We start from the raw sequence: 20,616 nt of genomic DNA, 5'->3' as shown, positions 1-20,616 counted from the left end.
TTGCGCTTGCTCACAGCTGCTGAAAATCAATGTTCAAAGTCTAATTCTACATGGCAGGCCAGGTAAAGAACAGTTATATATAATGGAGTATTTCTGTGTGCCTTTTTCAAGCATTGAATGACCTTGTTTGCATTATCTGGGTTAACACTGTAATCTGCTGCTCTCATATCAGGACTTCCGTCTTACACATTGATCAGTTTAGTTTCTTGTCCTCCTGACTGAGGAGCCAAAAGGATTGCAGAAGGTAGTTACAACCAGGATTAAAAGAAACAAACAAGAAAAAAACCCCTACCTGCCTCTTCTTGTTTATAAAACTATCTCTGCTTAATTGCTCCATTTCCCTCATCTGGGGACTGGGGGTAGGCTGCCATCCAAACTGTGCCAGGGGTGGGCATCTTAATCAGGGAGAGTCACTTGTCTTTCCAGAAGTGTGGAAACCCCTGTTAGATGTATTTCCCGAATAGTTAACTAAGTTGAGAAAGGAAATACTGGTGACATCATGTATGACTTAATACATATTAACAGCGCAGGTGTTGTAAAGCTGTGAGTCTAAACTGTAGTGGAATAATTGTACCATATGCCATTTTTTCCTTCAATTTTTGTTCTTCCTCATTTACCATGTTTGGTTTTTTCCCTCTTTAAAATATATTTCTGTGCTGCTTTGGTTCTGTAGTACCTTTTATTTAAAAAAAGAAGGGGAGGGGGGGAAGGCATCCCTCAAACCTGTATTGGTTTTGATCCTGATTCATCCACTGTTTCCTCACTCATTTCTCCAGTATGCATGTGTAGTTTTTGTCTCCTTCCTCACCCTTCCAGTTCTAGGCTTTCTCGAGCCAGCAGTTCTTCATCTTGCCGTGCTTTTCATGAAGAAGGCAAATGCCCAGCTTGCTCTTTTCCGCTGCCTCCTGCTACCCTGAGGAGCTCGCACCCAGTGCTTGCAGGTCCATGCTGTGTGGCTCAGTGTTGCTCTCCTGATGGGAAGTCTGGGAAGCACTAAATCATCTGGCCACGTACCACTTCCTTCAACTTTTTCCCCAGCAGACCCGTGGGCTGAGTGTGCAGTTTGGCGTGATGACTGCGTGCAGCTTTAAAGCTCGGGAGCGGGGATGGGCTTTGCTTTCTGCCCCCACCCCACCCCCTCGCCCCACGCCCGCACAGACATTTCCCTGCTCTCCAGCTGCTCTGGTTTCCATCTGTTACAGGGCCTTCTGGTGCGACTGTTTCCTCATCTGCTGAGCCGAGGAAAATGTTGAAGGACCAGACACTGCGCTGACCCTGGAATTAGGGGGTTGTGGTTTTGGAGAAAACGGCTTGCGTGATTATTTTCCTTTCCTCTTGGAGACTTGGCATGCAACACATGCACATCTAATATCTTGAGAAACTTCGTTAGGTGTGCTTTCACTTCTTTGTAGCAAACATGTTAACTCAGTTGTGTATGCGATGGTGTAGGCCTATTCTACATGGCAGCTGCCCCCCTCCCTGGGAGGAGCACTGTGCTTCAGTCTGTGATGGGCGCAGAAATGTATGGTGATGCTAAACGTTAATTTGCAGCAGACAGTCAGAGAAACAGCTGAAGTCTTATTTGTGAAAATAAAAATATGCAACTGGTGAGAAGTAGCAAAGAGCTCAGGGAGGCGTTAGGAAACCCTGGAGCGGCCGTTACTCTCTTGGCCCATGGAGCTGGAGAACTGTAGCCCGTGAGGTGTCTTCTCTTTTGGCAGGCAGACGCCTGCTGCCCATCTTCAGACTGCTATTTTAGGCTGCTCTTGTCTTTAGCACTTCTTCCATCCTGCAGTTGCTTAGATTATCCCTTTCACAGACACTGGGCTGTTGCTCTCCCTTGAGTGACACTGGTCAGTTACCCACAGCAGCAGAGATGGTGGCAATGCAGGCGTGCAACCGAGGAATACTCCTGTAAAGCAAAATAGGTGAACAATAACACGCCTATTTCTATATGTGGAGAATTGTAACCGCTTCTGACTTGCTGGTATGCAGAAGCCCTGCAAAACTTTGTTAATTATCCCTGACAACATATATAAAATTGTGAGAGCGCAGTCCCTTGCTAGTCAAGTTGTCCTAGTAAGTGAGTAGCTTCCCTTTTTCTGACTATTGCGTGTTCTTCCTTTTGGAAGTAGTTGTTCTTGGCTTTTAAAATCTGTTTAGACACTGTCAAATTGGTTTGGATTTCAAAATTATATGTGTAAATGAGAAATGTACCTAGCACCCACTTTTGTAATTGAACAAAGCTTTTATTTCCAGAACCTGACTGCTACTCAGCGTGTGGGAGAAGCGTGCTCTGACAGCTTGGGCTGTTTTTTGAGGACTTCTGTGATCTCACTGAAGGGTTTTAATATTAATTCATCACTAGTGTTATGGTTGTGTTTTGATGATAGTCACTTAGGAGATGGGTGTTAGGCAACCAGTTGAAAATTACTGTAAAGTGATTTTTTTTTTTAAGTGGTTCATACGTTCAACTTGAAATCCCACAGCACATTAAAAGTGCTAATGCTCATTCTCCTGAAAGCAAGGTTTCTATGTATTTCTCAAATTAGCCCTCCTCTGCCCCCAGATACCACCTAATATGGTATATGTAACTTAACCACTGATTTCTAACTGGGGATCATGCATTTAGTAGCTTGATGTTGGCAGAAATTGATAATGGAGAAATAAAACATTATGGAGTTGCTGCTAAGAGGAATTGTTTGCCTTTTGGGAGGATAGATGTATTGCATTATCAGAGGTGTAATATACTTCTGGATGGTTTTCTATGCAAATGCACGACTGTCAGTGCAGCTGCCATATGTTCTGTGCAAAGAAGAGAAGCTCTATGCCTGTGAGATGTGTTGCCTTCTTGAAAAATAAACAGTGAATGAAACTGACTGAGAAGGAGAGGACTCTGTGAAACAGGAATGTTTGTATTGATGGATAACACTTGTGTGACGCAGCATCTCAATTGTGTGCTCAGTTGTGAGCAACTACCGTGTGGTAAATAGTTTAGCAGTTTAACTGAGCAATGAGAATGGGTACGGAGATGTCAGGTAAGGGGGTCTGCAAGGTTTTAGAAAGAAGCTTCCCCACCCCGTCCTCTGCACTTGGAAAATTACTAGGGAAGATACAAAATCAGGATCAAGGGGGGAAGCCAACTCGGTGATTTCTGAAGTTCAGGGATAAACAACAGTGGAGTGAGTGTCTACTGATGGTTTAAGCAGTTATTTGGTACGGTAGTCTGTCTAGCTACAAGACTCTCAGGTTAAGTAGCTACTGTATGGTGCAGCAGAAATAGGAAAACAATTTAAATTGACCAAATTAGTGGTTATCTGGGTTTGAATTCAGCCAAAGTTGCAGATGCCTAGGTCAAAAAGTAGTAGGGGAAACTGTCTGGACAGTCTCCTGGCTCCAGTGAAGTTTGTGGTAAACACTGAAATCTTGTCTAGTTCTCAAAACTGTAAGAAGATTTCAGAGTGTGTTCTGTAGCCTTGTTTCATTTGTATCAGTTACATAAAAGGTGGTATGTCTTTTGTGAAATAACAGATGGACGCTGCTTTTCTAACAAAGTATAAATGATTGGACTATATTGCCGTCATAGGCTTGAAATAGAGGCGCTACACAGATTTCTATCTTGTAGATGTTCCTTGCATCACTGCTTTGATGTATACTTCCTCCCTGCTTCTCAAATGAAACTCTTGTCTTTAAACTTGTTTTAGTTGGCTTCAGCTCTGGAAAGAAAGGCTTTTATGGTACTGCTCTGGACCTTACCTGTAAATTCACCCCAGCTTTAATGCTGTTACTTCATTCAGTGTGTTAGAAGGTGTGAGAGGAAGCTCAGTTTCGTCCTTGCTGTGAAGAAGCCATACGGAATGGGTGTGAGACATGAAAAATTAACTGTTCATCCTCAGGTAAAGTAATCTGTCATGGCCATATCAATAATCTCAAATTCTCAGATTATCAACAAAGGCTATTTGCGGTCCAGGCTGATAGCATTGGAGCTGACTCTCCTGGTTTAAATGAACTGAATTGAATTGCATGTTTATTGTAGACAGAAAAAGTGATTTAGCCTGTTTCGTAGTAGAGCATCTTGATGTTGTGGAAAAATGTAATAATCCCTCTTGTATGTGATGCTGCTAGGGATCCTGAGATCCCTAAAGAATAGGGGAATTTTTCCTTTTAAGCAGACAAATGATGTAGTGCTTTTTGGGGGGGTTTCTTGGTGCTTTCATTTTGGTTTGTTGTTTTTTTTGGGTTTTTTTTACCTAATGCTTCAATTACTGTTTACTAAAAAAAAATATAGATACATAGAAATTGTTTCGTAGCATCTTCCATCCTTTCTAAAGAAAATCCATTTTATATGGAGGTGTCAGGAAGAGTTACTAAAGTACATACACCACTTAGCATTTAGCATTAGTAGCACCTAACCACTGCTTCTGTAAATGCAGGTACTTAAAACCGAAGGTATTGAATAATCAGAAAAATAAGTCTGTCACTTATGGTTTTGGATAAGTATAGATATTCTCTTTTTTGATAAGAGACTGTCGGTATTGTCAAGTCTGAGGCTTAGAATTTGTTCAATGAAACCTTTACTTAGCCTGCCCCTAGAAAGCTTCTTTATAAGTAGTCACAAATCAAACATGAATGCAATCTTCCCCAGAGGAAAAAAGACACACACAAAAAGGTCTTAATTTTAGATAAATACTTCTAGTTTTTGGCTTTTGAATATGTTGAGAATGCAGCCTGTGCTGTAACTCAAGCTTGCTGCGAGAGGCATGGCTGACTAGTGAGGAGTGCCTTTGAAAGGGAAGGTGGCAGCTGGCTTACCTGGATGCTCAGAAGCAGGCTGGGACTCCTGACAATCCCAGTGAACAAATCCGGTTGACAGCTGTTGCTATTGCTACTGCGTTGCAGACATCTCTTGATTAAGTTGGTTCCAGTATCTCTTGCTTAATTCGTCTCCTTCTAATTTGCAGAGCTGTACAGAATGTGTTGGGTGCTATGGAGATACGATAGGTGCAGTTGGTGTTAGGTCCTTCTTTTAAGCATCCATTTACACTGAGAAGTGAGACCTGGGTTTGAGGAAAATCTGAACAAAAGAGCCTCCTTAACGGTTTTTTATAAAGACCAGGTGGTAGAAGATCAGTCTATCAAGTCAAGTCTTTGTGTGTTTTAGAGTGGTAAGACACTGAAGTTTCTCAAATAGAATTTTTTCCCTCAACAACTTGTTTTTGTCCAAGCTTGGCACACTGATACACAGTGTCCGAGGGGATCTGATTCTGATGACTGGCTGTTACTGACATGAGAAGTTCCACTACATGCTTTGCTTTGAAGCTGGAGTCTCTGTTGAAGACATAACATATACTTTCTTGAGGTGATCTCTCTTGCTTTTATTTCAAAACTAGGTTCAGAGGTCACCATTGTCTGAAAACACAGGGGTAAGTGGATTTCAGGTGCTGAGCAGGGTAGGAAAGGAAGAATCACAATCTTACCTGTTTCATATTTCTGGATGATGCTTTGTGATTGGATATAGTAATTTAAAAGGTGCTGTAAAAAGTTGTTCAGGAAAGCTCATTGTGGAGGTTTCATTAGTGGCAGCAGGCAGTTCCTCATCACTTTCAAATACTTCTAAGTGGGGGGGACACAAGGAGCTACATTTTATTGCTTTTCAAGCATCACTAATGAAACAGTTACCCTAGTCTCAGCTGTAGGTCCAAATAATATTTTATTATAGAGCATAAGCATTTCATCTGCCACTAATTTCTGTGACTCCTAAATCAATTGATCTGTAGCAGAACCTCATCTGTGCTTTTTCCTCAGCTGTGCACTGTATTATCTGGTTCAGGTGAACTAACTTAGAAAGACAGGCCGTCAGGACAGTTCTTGATGTACTAAGGATGCTGTAATAATGCCGTTTACTGTTTGCTTAAGTAAAACACGGTGTAGGCGTTCATGCTTTTAGTCTTTTGTTGGCTATTGTATTCTGAATGAAGTTTTTTGTAGAGATAAAATAAATTTAGAAATGTTTAGCACTGGAACTTCAAAGCTCTTTGTACCTATTCTGATTTCTTTCTCTACATAGATCATAAGCAAAAGAATACGATTTTAGCTGTTTGAGTTTTTTCACCTTTTGAGTAGCAGGTTTTTGACCCTTGATAGAGTGAAGATTTTCCTAGTAGCGTTTCTGCAATGTCCTTTAGCATAGCTAGTACACTAGCTGTTGTAGGTCTTGTTCTGACAATCAGACCATGAATAGGAAATAAAATAGCTCTAAACTTGGCTGGTTACACAAATCTGTATGGTAGTAGTCTTCATACAGTACTTGACGAAGAGACCTGAAGTCTTTTGTTCTGGGGTCTTTGCTGCTTAAGTGTTTTTGCTTATTTGTTTTTTGTTTGTGTTGTTGGCCGAGCCATTTTACTGGTCAGACTTCTACTTTTCCAGGTATTTACAAACACAAAGAAATTGCTAGTCCAGCAAAGTCTGCAATCTAAACTCTGGAAGAGTTATTAAAATAAATCTTCCTATTTCTCACACTTGTAAAATAGTATTCTAATCTTTTAGTCCGTCTGTCCCCCTCCTTTAATTTGCTTGTTTTTCATACTTAAAAAAACAACCAAACAAAAAACCCCAAAGTATCAAAAACCTCTACACTAAATTTTAACCTCACAGAAGTCTTCTAGTGAGTAGAAATACATTTTTAGTCTTTTTGAGGGGAGGGCAATATGAGAATGTATTTTTTGGTTGGTTTTGGTTTTGTTTGTTTGTTTGTTTGTTTAAAAGGACTTGGAAACTTCTAGTCCACTGTAGATGGTGAAGCAAGATTGATAAGCTTGAAAGGTAAATTTAAATGGAATGTGAATCATTAGGAACATAGTGCTTTCTGTTACAAAAATCAAGAGATTCTGCTTTAATTAATTCTCTCTGCTTTTTGAGAGAAAGTGGAGCTACCTACTGTGAAATGGAACCAGTTTCCAAGTTTGTTTTCAGATGAGTAAAAACTTCCTTTCACATCTTATCCATGAATGCAGCAGTGTTCTTGTATGTTCATCATCAATCTCTGTAAAGTTTGTGGAGAATTGAAGGTAGCTCAAGAACTTTCCCGTTGGGCGTAGAAGATTTTGTGGTGGGTGAATGTCAGCTGCTTCTACTACTTGCAATAGCTTGAATGACTATGGCTCTGGGCACTGGGTCAGTGATTATCTTTGACTTGCAAACTGCTTCCAAGTTCTTCACAATCTTGATGAAGAGGGGAGTGAGACTGCATAGTTCTAAAACTTTAGATGACAAACTTTTCCCTGGAAGGCTTTTTTTTGTTTGTTTGTTTGAACATAACTACATTGGAGTCATTTTAGAAGTGTGTATCAATTAAGCAACACGCTTAAAAATACCCTAGTTAGTTTTCTTCTTTGTGAAGAAGAAACTGGGGACCCATTAAAGTTTTCCACGAGAAAATTTGGTTCTCTTCCTTTTGAATCTTCCCTGTGTTTACAGAGGAAAAGCGTTCTAGCTCAATCCTGCCTGGAAAGAAAAGGCACACTGCACACGATGCCTGATGAGGGTGGCACTCATCTGACAGTCCCCATTGTGACTTATAATTTCTGGCACTGCTGCTTAATTGTATAGGCCCCCTTTTTCCACATCTAAGTGAACTTGAACACAGCAGTTTGTTTACTCTTAAATGTCTTAGTCTTATACACTAGGAGCTGTTGAGAGCTCCAAACTCTCCTTCCTTTGGCATTCTCCATTGCATAGAACAGCTTTGTATAGTCATTTATGTTGTGGTCTGAATAAGAACTCATGATCGCTGTGAGACAGGCATCATGTTAAAAAAAACCAACAAACAAAAACACTCAAACTTCAGTTGTACATGCAAGAGCCTGCTTCCATTCCACAGGCCAAGAATAAACCACCTTTTATGGCATATCCTTCTTCTTCAAAAAAAAAAAAAAAGGATGTTCAAGATGTGTATCTTAATTTTGTTAAAACAAACAAACAAAAAACTCAAATAAGTAGTCCAACAAACAATAGTTGTGGAAGGTCTTTTTGGCCCTGCATCTCCGCTCTCCCTCATATTCTGTGGGACATTATTTGAGCTACTTAATGGTCCAGGCAGTAAATGAAGGTTCCTGAGATCTATTCACTCCATTTGCTGCATTGTGTCCTGCAGTGTGCTGTCTTTCTCCACACCCATCCCTCCCCAACCCTTTTTTTTTTTTTTTTTTTTTACAGTGGACTTTGTTAGCGAAACAATTTAACATTTTTTTTTTTAAATAATCTATTGCATATGATAAAACACATCATCAGCCTGGTATTACACGTCTTTTTTTTCTTACAGAAAGTTAACATTTGTAAAATCCAGTGGGATCATGTGTGATTTCATTTAAAATACTTTATAAAACATTGATTTTTATTTTTTTTCTAAAAAAGATAATTTGTAATCCTTTTCCAATGTAATATGTAATATTTTTTTTCATTGCTGAAAGTATGCTTAAGTGTACTGGGCAAAAATTATCAATACTGGAAGTTGAGTGAGGGCTTAAGCTCAGATGTAGGATGATTCATCTTGCCACATGTAAAGAGCGTAAGGGAGAACTACCATTTTGTTCCCCAATCCTGAAATATGTTCTCTTTAGTTCTGTGAAAACTCTGGCTTTTCACTTTGGATGTATAAGGTGTATTTATCTTCACAGAAATGAGTGTGGATATGTGGTTCCTGTACAAGCGCAGACTGTGATCTACCAGTATTTATGAAGAACACATGTACAGGAAAATGACTCTTAAGTACAAGTCATAAATTGAAATGATTATAGAATATACGTGGACAAATATACCATGTGTGGTATCGGTAGACTGTAATTTCATCAAGTGGTTTTTCAGACTTCATAAACTATGAATGAAACATGATTGTATTGGCCTTATAGCAGGTAAAGTAAAATATAGGGTCTGGCTACTTTAAAGCGCTCATAATTCTAGAGCTGGAAATAGCCTTTTGGGATACGATTAAGTCTTAAAACCTGCCCGTGATTAAAAAAATACATTTCAGTGAAAAATCACATGTTCGGAAACCCTGGGAACCATTTGAGTATCCACCTCATGAATTTTTACAGTTCCCAGCTTTCTGGGTGTAAACACTGCGAGCTACTTCCAGCGAAAGGAAGAGAAAAGGCCGCGTTTCACTTCGAGCTTCTTCACCTCTCCGATTATTTTGTTGTTTACAACGGTTTTATTGGTTTTTGGTTGGTGGTTTGCGGTGGGTTTTTTTTGTGGGTTTTTTTTTTTTTTTTTTTTCAGAGTTGGGCCAGGGCGAGGGCTTTGTTTACTCCGGGGGATGTGACAAACTGGAAGGGCTGCGGCCTGAGGCGGCCATGCGGGCCCGGCCAGGCCCGACCCTCCCGCTCGCCGTGGCGACCTCTGCCCTTCTGTATCCTGTGACACTCGGCCTGTCTTTGTGCTCAAGTTTATTCATGATGGATACGTTTCCCTCCCAATCGCATGTGCCGGGAGCCCGGCAGAGTGAAGAGATAAATTATTTTCAGCTGCAGGCCTGGCAGGCCCAGGGCTGGGGGAGGAGGGCAGCGGGAGCGGGGGGCCCCTCCGGACGGGGCGCAGCCTCCCCCCCCCCCCCCACCCCGGAATATGAAAAGGGGATGACTCTCGGCCTCTCAGAACCTTTTTAAATGCAAAAGAATGTAGGAAATTGCCAGATCAGTTGGTTAATCAGTGACAACTGCAGTAGGTGCACAAAAAGCACGGCCCTTAACAAGAGTAATCACTTGCGCGGGGTGTTTTTTCAGTGCCTCAGCAGGTCGCCGCTGGCCCCACCTCTTGAATCCCCAGGCCGGTTTAGTGTCAGCTTTATAAGAGAATGTAATTGCTGCGAGATTTCTTCGGGACTGATGGCAACAATATAAGTCTTCTCCCTGCCACCGCATTCCCCTCTCCCCTTGGCCCTACCCGGGGGCGTTTTGTTCGCCGGGCCAGCAGTGGGACCGGCGACATGGGCTGCGCTTGTCACCTTCAAACCTCGTTTAGGCTTATGTTGAATGTGTTACCCTTTCTAGAGCCGTTTGCAAGATAACACCACTATCAAATATTTTAAAAAGGTATTCCTGAAATATTTTTGTGGCTGCAGTTGTTTCTCTTGCTTATCTAGGGCTATTTTTAGATAAACTGCCTTCTCCTCACATCTGTATTTTGAACTGATGTTGGGAGAGGAGGGTGGTCGTATGACCAAAAAAGGCCTCTTAAAATTCCAGGCTATGTAACACTAAAACTGAAGTGTTTCTGGCTTAGGCTTGTCCCCTCTCCTCCCACCTCATGTTTGTAATGTACTTAAATGTAAAAAACATTTCTTTATTCCTCTGGTTACCTCATTAAAAACCTCTGAGTATGTACTCCTAATGAACGGCTATAAACTTTCCTCTTTTCCTTCTGGACTGGAAAGGAAAGACATACTGCAGCTTCTTACTTAGTGTTGTAGGTGCTGACTTAAAATTAGCAGTGCCCCACGTTAGGAGAAGAGTTTGCAGCCCAGGTGGTGCTGCAAATGCTGGAGTCATTTGCAACGAGGACTGTATGATGTAACAATGAGTCTGGGTGGGTTTGCATCAGAGTACTCCTACGTGGTGCTGTTGTGGTCTCCTGTTGGAGCTCCTGTGAACTTGAGTGACGTAGGATATTGTTTCCAAATGTGTGGCACAGGCTGAACTCTAGCTGGTCATTCCTGCATCAGCTGCTTGACAGCAGCAAGCTGCCAAATATTCGAAGGCTCTTGTGCCCTCAGCTGCCTCTGTAAATGCCTGTTCTTTGCCAAAGTATACGATGCATTAAGGAAATCAAATGCAATCTGGTTTCTACTTAAGTATTGTATGGGAAACTCACAATTTCATTAAATTCTTGCCCCAAAGTTGTTACTGACTAGCATTCATGGTGTTTAGCTGACTGCACACAAGCAAAAACTGACTTTAGAGAAAGTGTTTCTCTAAAGAACTAACTGAATTTTACTATGATAGATGTGAAATTAAACTTTTCAGAAATGCTTGTACCATATTTGCTGACTCTTCCTACTGAAGGCAGAAATACATGAGGTCATTCTTTTCATCCTTGCACGTCCCATCTCCCTTTCCTGGGGCGGGGGGGAACGAGATTCCTGCCATCCTTTGATCTGATACAAACTATACGGACTTAATTTTTAACACAGCTGTCTGTACTGTGTGAAGTGCATACTAGGAAACCATTCTGTATGAAGGGGGGGGAAAATATGTCTTTAGGCATTCAGATAACCAAGTTTCTTTTGGAAGTTACAGTCAGGAATCATGTTGCAATCGCTTTACAGATCTGCTCTTCTGTTTTGACTAATCTGTATGCAGGAGGAATGTACCAGGCATGAAGAGTTGTCTGTGACAGCCATGAGAACTAAGTGTTAAACACGCAGGAGTCCAGGCGTGCTTCCCACGGACACGGTCAGGCACTTGCATAACTGTCCTGGCATCAGCAGCGCTATTAGCTCAGTAGGTAAATGAGCTGAAAGGTGGAAGTCTCATTAGCCGTTTTCCCCAGTTTGAATGTCTTGGCATGGCTTTTGCTATGTTGTCAGGGTGTTACATGTGTTTATGAAGTTTTTGGTGAATGTTTTCCCCCAACTTTGTTCATAAAATAAGAATGTGACTTTAATTGCTGTCATTTGTGTCATCTACTTCCATACAGCAAACGCTTAAATTACTACCCCTAACAGCCAGCAGGAGCTTAGCAGTTTTGAAAAGCAGTTTAAATATGCAATGTTTAAATACAGATTTAGTAGCCTAATGTTTAATCCTACATTTTGAGGCTCCAGTCTCAAAATGACCTTTGGCATGGCTTTGGTTTTTATCATGAGAGGTCTTTTTAGCCTAGTTCTTCAAAATAGCATGGTATTTGCAGTGTTTATTGTTTTGTGTTGTAGGTGCATAGTTCCATTATATGAATAACTGTTTTGTCTGTCAAATACTGAAGAGTTTTGTCTGATATATCAACTGATAGCTGTAAAAATATCAACTCTGCATGACACATCTCACTTCAAAGCTTGAAGCAGTCAGTATTAGCTGCCTTCTCAGGTTCAAGAAATGCTGCTAAATTTCTTGTATAGAGGGTTTGATAGCTGAATTGAGGAACCTGTTTATTTACAAAAAGTTCTTCTGAATGGCAGAATGTGAGGATGGCTTTGCGAAGGGCATGTGCATCTGTGTGCTGACCTTGCTGCTTCGTGGTCTTGACTGCCTGGATCTGCTGCTCTGGGACCAAGACTAATGAAGTTCAGGTTTTAGCGTTTGCAGACCTAGATTGGGTTATGCGTATGCAGCAGCCAGTTTTGTTGCACTCATAAAAGTGGGAAGCTGCCCAAGGCTTCTGAGCAGGCTACTGAGTCCATGTGGCTCTGAAATATTAAGTTGAGCAATGGTTAACTACTGCTTAAATTTGAGATCTAGCTGTTCAGGATTGGAATGTGGCAGACTGGAGTAAATATAAGCTTTGTCTGTTGAGACAACAGGGTTGTTAAGCAATTGACTGTGTCCTGGTAGTTGGGATCGTACCATTGCTTTGAACAGAGATAGGTTGTCTAGGCAGTCTTAAGGAAATATATTCATTGATTCTTTAGTTCAGTCTTGGTGCAGTCTTTCATGTTCAGGAACACAAAAGCTATAGAATTTTATAGTAGAATCTGTATAGTTTGTTTAAGTTTTTTTTTTTTAAAGTTCACTGTCTCTTCATACGTTCACACTTATTCAGCAATCCACCTTTCTAAGGGTTCAGGTACTCTGTCCTTTGTGCCCGGAAAATAGTCACTGCTTCATGAATGTCTGTTAGTTTTGACTTAGGGGATGGTAGAGAAGATGATGTACAATGTTTTTAAACGATTTAGTCCAAAAAAAGACTGTAACCACAGTTTATCATGGTCAGTCTTGCTGTTAGTGTGTCTTCTTTCATGGGGAAGTGAACAGTGGCACTTAGTGAATATTTTAGCTAGAATTGTTGCTTGATGCAGGTCCTACCTTTGTGTGTGGACTTTTTTTTGTTTTTACTTTTTTTGGACCAGCCTTGAGGATTTAAGCAGAGGAAAAAATGCATTGCTTGTAGTGAAAGAAACAAAGAAATGATTGCAACTTAAAATAAAGCTGTGACTCTCATGAATTGCTTAACTGTCTAGAAGACACCTATCCTGTTAGTGTAGAAGGTTGAAAGCTTATGAGGTAATTCCAGTATTGACTGTTTTCTTATCAAAACGTTGGTTAATTTATTTTGATCAGGCTGTAGCTGCTGCTGTCTTTCATTCTTCAACATGTGCTGTTAGCCAGGTATCACATCAGAGGTGTGACTTTTATTTGGGGAAGTAGAAGAAGGTTTGGCAAGAGCACAACTGACTGTAAAGGGCCGTGGTCGTTAAATTTAAGGCCAAACTTAAATCTGAAGAAATATTGCTACAATTTTGAGACATCTTCTTAAACACATTCTTATGCTGTGTTTCAAACTAATAGCTTTAGCATCAACAGCTCAAACATTAAATCAATTCATACTTCAGATAAAAATGCAGAACTAAAATAACAAATAGTGGCACACAGTGGTATTGCTCTTAATTTAGGTGATGGATTTGTTTGCATACAAACTGCATCATAAACTTAGTGGGCACTTTTCTTTTGAAAGACCATGTGCTCAGGAAGCCGGGTGAGTGCTAGGTTCCATAGCATGTCTCCTTCATTGTAAAGTACAATCCTTAGCCCGAACCTGCAAATTGGGATGTAGTCATCTGGCCAGAAATAAGGTGTGTTTAATTAAACAAAACCCTTACCCAGAAAACCAAGTTAAAATAGGGTATAGTAGCAGGTCATAACTACTGTTAGCTGACATTGACTATTATCAGTGGCTGATTCTGGCCTGAATTTTAATAGAAGCCTATCAGTTGAAAAGCAGTAAACAAAGCGGTACGATTCAAATGCACGCTTGCTGCTTGTAACCTTGTTTCTGGAAGTGCTCTGTTAGCTTGTCTATAACTGATAGCAAAGAGAGTTCTTCTATGTAGATTTCAGTTATTTTTATTGCAAAGTTTCATTAGTGCTTCAGGAGAGTAGAACATGCTTATCTTCAAAAATTGTTCTTTCAGTAGGCATGACAGAAGGAGTGAAAATTCTTACCTGTTCGTAGTTCTGTGGTTTTGAATGGGTTAGCTGATGGTGAGACACTCTACTTAGTTCAAGTTTGATATTGCGCAGTTACATCCGTGACTGGGAGGTAACAGTATCTGTGCTCCATGCTTTTTAGCATTTCCAAGCAAAGAGACTGTTCCGTTAGATGGAGACTCTCAGTACACACTGATATCCAGCTTTGCCAGCTCCTGATGGCCATGAGCATCAGCAGAGGTAGCAGTGTCAGAACTCCTCGAGCAATTTTAAATCACTGGAGGGTTCTTTATCCCGTGTTGTGGTTGAACCCCAGTTGGCAACTTAGTACCATGCAGCTGCTCGCTCACTCCCCTCACTGTGGGATGGGGGAGAGAATCAGAAGAGTAAAAGTGAGAAAACTCGTGGGTTGAGGTAAAGACAATTTAATAAGTAAGGTAACGCAAGCAAAGCAAAACAAGAACTTCATTCACTGCTTTCCATTGGCAGGCAGGTGTTCAGCCATCTCCAGGAAAGCAGGGCTCCATCACACATAACGGTTACTTAGGAAGACAAACACCATCACTCCGAATGTCCCCCCCCTTCCTCCTTCTTCCCCCAGCTTTATATACTGAGCACAATGTCACATGGTATGGAACATCCCTTTAGTCAGTTGGGGTCAGCTGTCCCAGCCATGTCTCCTCCCGATTTTTTGTGCACTCCCAGCCTACTTGCTGGTGGGGTGGTGGAAGGAGCAGAAAAGGCCTTGACTGCTTAGCAACAACCAAAACCACCAGTATGCTGTCAACACCATTCTCATCCCAAATCCAAAACATAGCACTATACCAGCTGCTAGTAAGAAAGCGAACTCTATCCCAGATGAAACTATGACACCATGACAGAGCAGTCTTAATACCAAAAGCTTGTTTTGGTGAAGGAGGCTCATTCTCACCTTGGTTTTGGAACTTCCTTATGTTGTGCTTTAATAAACTGGTTGAGGTCATAAATATTACAGATGGTTTCTGCTTAATAAAGAAAATAAAATCAGAAGAAATAGATAGTAGAGATATGAAGATGGCTCATAGGAATTTTCCCCCAAGTGATTTAGACATATAAGTGTTAATATCCCAGCTGAGCACTAAAGAGATTTAAGAGTGTGGTTTTAAAGGTGACATTCAAATGCTATTTTAAGAGGAGTGATAAATGCTTGTGCTTTTCCTCTTGCCCTCTGCTTTATGCCGTAGAAGGTCCTCTTGACAATGGGTACAAGAAGTGTAATAAATGTGCTGATACTTTCTCCCTAAAACTTGTCTGGGACAAATTGCCTTCAGTTAAAATAGTCTGGCCTGGCATTTTGCATCCAAAGTGACTGGAGGCATCCCTCCTCTGCAACAAAATGCAAGATGTGAAAATACAAACTTGTAAATCTTCTTTTCTTTGATCACTGATTAAGGACAAGTTGGTATCTGCAAGTACAGTTGATACTAAATTATGGCGAAGATGCAAAAATAGTTGTTTTTATTTGCTATGTGGGTGGGCGTCCTTGACTATTGTCTTAAAGTTTATTTTGACATACAAGACATAGCATTTAAAATTCTGATCTTAAGAAAGAAAGATAGCATTAGGCTAGTTTTGTTCATAATTAGGAGATCCAATCAAAATCTTTTGAGTTGTTCCAGAAAGAGGACAGGGGACGCATTTCAGAACATGCCAGTCTTCCCTGTGAAACACCTAAATGGGAAACTTTCTGAATATACTTTGTTACTGTGTGTTGCTTTTTTCTTTTTTCCAAAGTACAAGTGTGTACCCTGTTAGGTTAGCATTTTGTTATTTAAATTCTTTTACCATTACTAATGTTCCTGAGTGAGTTTTCAAGATTATAATTCTAGAGAGAATAAAACTTCAGTGTGGTCTTCTAAAGTGCTGTAGTTGCAGTTAGTACCATGATTGCCTGAAGATGAATAATGAACTACAATGATAGTGTTCCCTGCTATCATCATGAGAGAAATTAGGGTATGGATTGAGAAATCTAGCCTATCATAGAATGAAGCTTTTGAATTTGATTTTCTTACACATATTGAGCATGTAGTTTTGCTTAAATGGGAAGAAGTGCTGTGTCTTTCAGTTTACAGCTTCATTAAGATAAATTGTGTGCTTAAAAATATATATTTTTTTTTTTTTCCTTCCTAAATGCTAAGTCTTGGCATTGGGTGTGTTTTAGAGGGTCATCCCTGTGCATGTTTGAAAAATCTGTTGTCCGTGTAACTAACTTTAGTCCGTCGTAGGACTTGGTGCTTCTGCTTGCTCATCTGATTACGCAGCTCAGGGGAATAAGGTTAAGGACACGCTGTTGGTAACTAGAGCGTTTTCAGGGCTTTAGTTCAGCAGATGGGCTGCTTGGCTATATTCATACATCTGCCTACCTGCTGTGGCAGCTGCTGCTGCTGCATGTTGTGTTCTTTTGTTCTATTCCACCCAAGAAAGGAGCACTAGGAAGTGTAGTGAATGGATTAATTTAAGGTTAAGGCTAGTATTTTGCTTGCTTCCTAACTCTCTATCGTAATAAAGCTTCTGATAAAGCTAATGAATCCTTCATAAATTGAAATAGATTTTTAAGATGTATTTCAAGGGCTGAAACTAGCTAGCATTGTCTAAAAAAAACAGTCAAGTATGTTTTCTTTTATATTGCCTGACTTGATTTCAATATCTTCCTCTCTCTCTCCCCTCCTTCTTCTGCTTTTTCTAGGAGCAGTAACCAGACTTTGCCTGACACTGCGTGGTCCAAAAGAATTAAGGAAATATGGAATGACATGAAGGAGATTAGTTGAGGATTAAAGGCTTTGAGGACAAAACACCTCGCCGAGGTGAAGCACAGACTAGCGTTCTAGTTGTAGCTCCGAGGAGCTGTGTGCTGAAAAAAGATGGCAGATCCAGGAATGATGAGTCTGTTTGGAGAAGATGGGAATATTTTCAGTGAAGGGTTGGAAGGTCTTGGAGAATGTGGATATCCTGAAAATACAGTAAATCCTATGGGGCAGCAAATGCCCATGGATCAAGGATTTCCCTCTTTACAGTCATCTCTTCATCATCCCCCTGCAAATCAAAATCAAGCCAAGTTGACCCATTTTGATCACTATAATCAATACGAACAGCAGAAAATGCACCTGATGGATCAGCCGAACAGGATGATAAGCAATGCCCCTGGGAATGGTATAGCGTCTCCTCATTCACAGTATCACAACCCTCCAGTTCCTCAGGTTCCTCACGGCAGTGGTGCTGGTGGTCAGATGGGAGTCTATCCCAGCATGCAGAACGAAAGGCACGGGCAACCCTTTGTAGACAGTGGCTCCATGTGGGGACCACGGGCAGTTCAAGTGCCAGACCAGATAAGAGCACCGTACCAGCAGCAACAGCAGCAGCAACCGCAACCGACACAGCCGCCACAGGCACCCTCCGGACCCCCTGGGCAGGGCCATCCTCAGCACATGCAGCAGATGGGAAACTACATGGCTCGTGGTGATTTTTCAATGCAGCAGCATGGTCAGCCGCAACAGCAGAGGATGAACCAGTTTTCTCAAGGCCAAGAAGGCCTCAATCAGGGAAACCCTTTCATTGCCACCTCAGGACCTGGCCACTTGTCTCATGTGCCCCAGCAGAATCCCAGTATGGCACCTTCTTTGCGACACTCAGTCCAGCAATTTCACCACCATCCCCCCACTGCTCTCCATGGAGAATCAGTAGCCCACAGTCCCAGATTCTCCCCTAATCCTCCCCAGCAGGGTGCTGTTAGGCCGCAAACACTTAATTTTAGTTCTCGGAGCCAGACGGTACCCTCACCTACTATAAACAACTCAGGGCAGTATTCTCGATATCCTTACAGTAACCTTAATCAGGGATTAGTTAATAATACAGGGATGAATCAGAATTTAGGCCTTACAAATAACACTCCAATGAATCAATCTGTACCAAGATACCCAAATGCTGTCGGATTTCCATCAAACAGTGGTCAAGGACTAATGCACCAGCAGCCCATCCACCCTAGTGGCTCACTTAACCAAATGAACACACAAACTATGCACCCTTCACAGCCTCAGGGAACTTATGCCTCTCCACCTCCCATGTCACCTATGAAAGCAATGAGTAATCCAGCAGGTACACCTCCTCCACAGGTTAGACCTGGTAGTGCTGGAATACCAATGGAAGTTGGCAGTTATCCAAATATACCCCATCCTCAGCCGTCACACCAGCCCCCTGGTGCCATGGGAATTGGACAAAGGAATATGGGCCCCCGAAACATGCAACAGAATCGTCCATTTATGGGTATGTCTTCAACACCACGGGAGATGGGTGGGCACATGAGACCAAATGGTTGTCCAGGTGTTGGCCTTGCAGATCCACAAGCAATACAAGAGCGACTAATATCTGGCCAGCAGCTTCCTAGTCAACAGCAGTCTTTTCAACAGCAAATGCCAACCTGTCCTCCCATGCAGCCTCATCCAGGGATACATCATCAGTCTTCACCACCCCCACATCCTCATCATCAGTCTTGGGCACAGCTTCACCAGTCACCACAAAACACACCACAAAAAGTGCCTGTCCTTCAGGTAAGCTACTTCCAACGAGTAGAAACTGTTTTAATTTACTGTAAATGCATTTCAGGATACATAAGAACTATGGTTTGAAAATAGTTGCTCCTGTTTGATTCTGGTGTTTGTTACTGGTTGTGTGGCTTTCTTCGTGCACAGAGGCTGAAGGTAAAATGAGGTTCGGCTAGCTTGCTAATGTCCTTACAGTAATTTTTACAGGATAACATTATGGATAGACCGAAATGTGAAGCAGCAACAGGACAAGCTGAATACCTGCACTTTTTTGGTGTTGATTCCTTTGTGGGGAAAATGGAAAGCATGTGTGAGAGTTGTCATTTAAACTATGAACTTTTGTATTTGCAACTTGGAGAAAGAAGTGTGTGTTGTACTGTGTTTGTTTTGGGCAAACTGAGGGTTTTCTTTAAATCCTAAGGGAATGTTTTGCGGTTTAAAGTTAAAGCTGAAATTTTTACATGTGAACAAATATCCAGGATGAACTTCTTCAACACTAAGTAATGCAACTGAGAAGTGGTGGGGCAACAGTTTATGCAAGGAGAAGACAGCAGTTGTGACTCATAGTCTGGAATCAAATTTTCTGAGGCTTAAATGAAATCTCAAATAGGATAGAAGGTTTATTTTATTGAGTCTCTGATCTGCTGGGTTTTGATGAAAATGTATTGCTTCCACATTATTTTTCAATTAAAAGCTAAAAATGGTAAAACATCTTGATCCTCTGTAGCTTGGCAGGTTTACATACAGGCTAGTATGTTAAGTTTCAGCTGAAAAAGTGCCTTTTGGGGTCTTTGTGTTTGCCATTGCTTGCCTCTGGCTCTATCAGTCATCATTCAAGAGGTTTTGGTACTGAATGAATAGGTGGTCAAGATATCAGAGATTTAATTATTTTTTTTAAAACCAGTTGGTAACTAATGCCAAGCAAGTAGCTCTGCCCATAAATATTTGGAGACAATTGTTGGAATGCAGTCATAATGATACGATGCTACAATAAGCTTAATAAATCATAAAAACAGCTGTCCTAGCCCGTGTCCCAGGCCTTTGCGGAAAGCAGCTGCTCAGCAGTCCCCTCCGCTGCTGCCTGCCGGCTGCTTCTGTTAGCCGCTCTGCACAGCGTGAGGTGGGTCTGGGAATCAGATGTATGGGCTACAGAGAGGCAGCTGACAAGGAGTGGTAGATGGAACAGCTCAGCAGCTGGGAGAGGCTTCCACATTCCCTGTGGAAGAGAGGAGGGGGGAGCGCTGGAGGTGCCATAGGGTGGGGAAGCCCTGGGAGGGAGGTTGGGGACTAAGCTGGGCAAGGGGAAGGAGATTGTCTTTCTGGGGGGAAGGAGGAATCTCTCGTCCCGAAGAGGCAAAAAATATCTTCAAGACTGTCTTTCTCTCCCCTGTCCTCCTCAAAATTGCTGTGAAATTTTATACCCGTGTTGGCCTTTCCTGTCCCCCCACCTCCATGCACAGGCTTTGTTTGGGGAACCTAAATTACAGTTTCTGCACACACGCGGAGTTGTGTGTTCCTTCTCGAGAGAGCAGCTCTTGACCGTACCTTTTGTGTTACCGACTGTGTGGGTAAGCAGAATGAAAAAGCAGAGAACTCAAGACTTTGTGAAAAACCCCAAGCAAATGAGCAGGTATTTGGAAAGGGGGTAACGACAGCACAGAGAAATCAGTACAGAAATCAGGGGAGATCAGAAAAAGAAGTAGAAGGTGTGGTTTTTAACTTGAAGATAAGGGCTGATACATCTAGCGTAAAAAACCTGAAAGAAAATCACAGGAATGGTAACGTAAGATTCTAAGATGGTAAAGGAACAAAAACCAGCACCACTGGGATCTTTCACAACTAGTGATGGTGGGGGTGTGGGAAGGGAAGACTTGAGATCAACTGTGCCCTAAAGCTGTGGT

The 20,616-nt window shown here is 41.6% G+C and overlaps 1 protein-coding gene across 7 annotated transcripts in view; it reads left to right on the top strand.

Moving 5' to 3' along the window:
• The window catches only part of CHD7 (chromodomain helicase DNA binding protein 7), a 135,601-nt gene that overhangs the window by 26,136 nt on the left and 88,849 nt on the right, over positions 1 to 20,616 (top strand). For 3 of the 7 annotated variants that reach the window (XM_054190699.1, XM_054190701.1, XM_054190700.1), the window contains exons 1-2: positions 10,683 to 11,502; positions 16,864 to 18,721. In XM_054190699.1, the coding sequence (XP_054046674.1) occupies positions 17,039 to 18,721 (1,683 nt within the window). In that variant the 5' untranslated portion in view covers positions 10,683 to 11,502; positions 16,864 to 17,038. Of the gene's footprint in view, positions 1 to 10,682; positions 11,503 to 16,863; positions 18,722 to 20,616 lie in introns of those variants that run through there. The other 4 variants (XM_054190698.1, XM_054190697.1, XM_054190696.1 and 1 more) reach the window with 3 other exon arrangements.

This window comes from Rissa tridactyla, chromosome 2 (assembly GCF_028500815.1).
Source record: "Rissa tridactyla isolate bRisTri1 chromosome 2, bRisTri1.patW.cur.20221130, whole genome shotgun sequence".
In the NCBI taxonomy this organism is placed as follows: Eukaryota; Metazoa; Chordata; class Aves; order Charadriiformes; family Laridae; genus Rissa; species Rissa tridactyla.
Note: the sequence above shows the minus strand (reverse complement) of the source record. Positions and strands in the feature narration are given on the sequence as shown.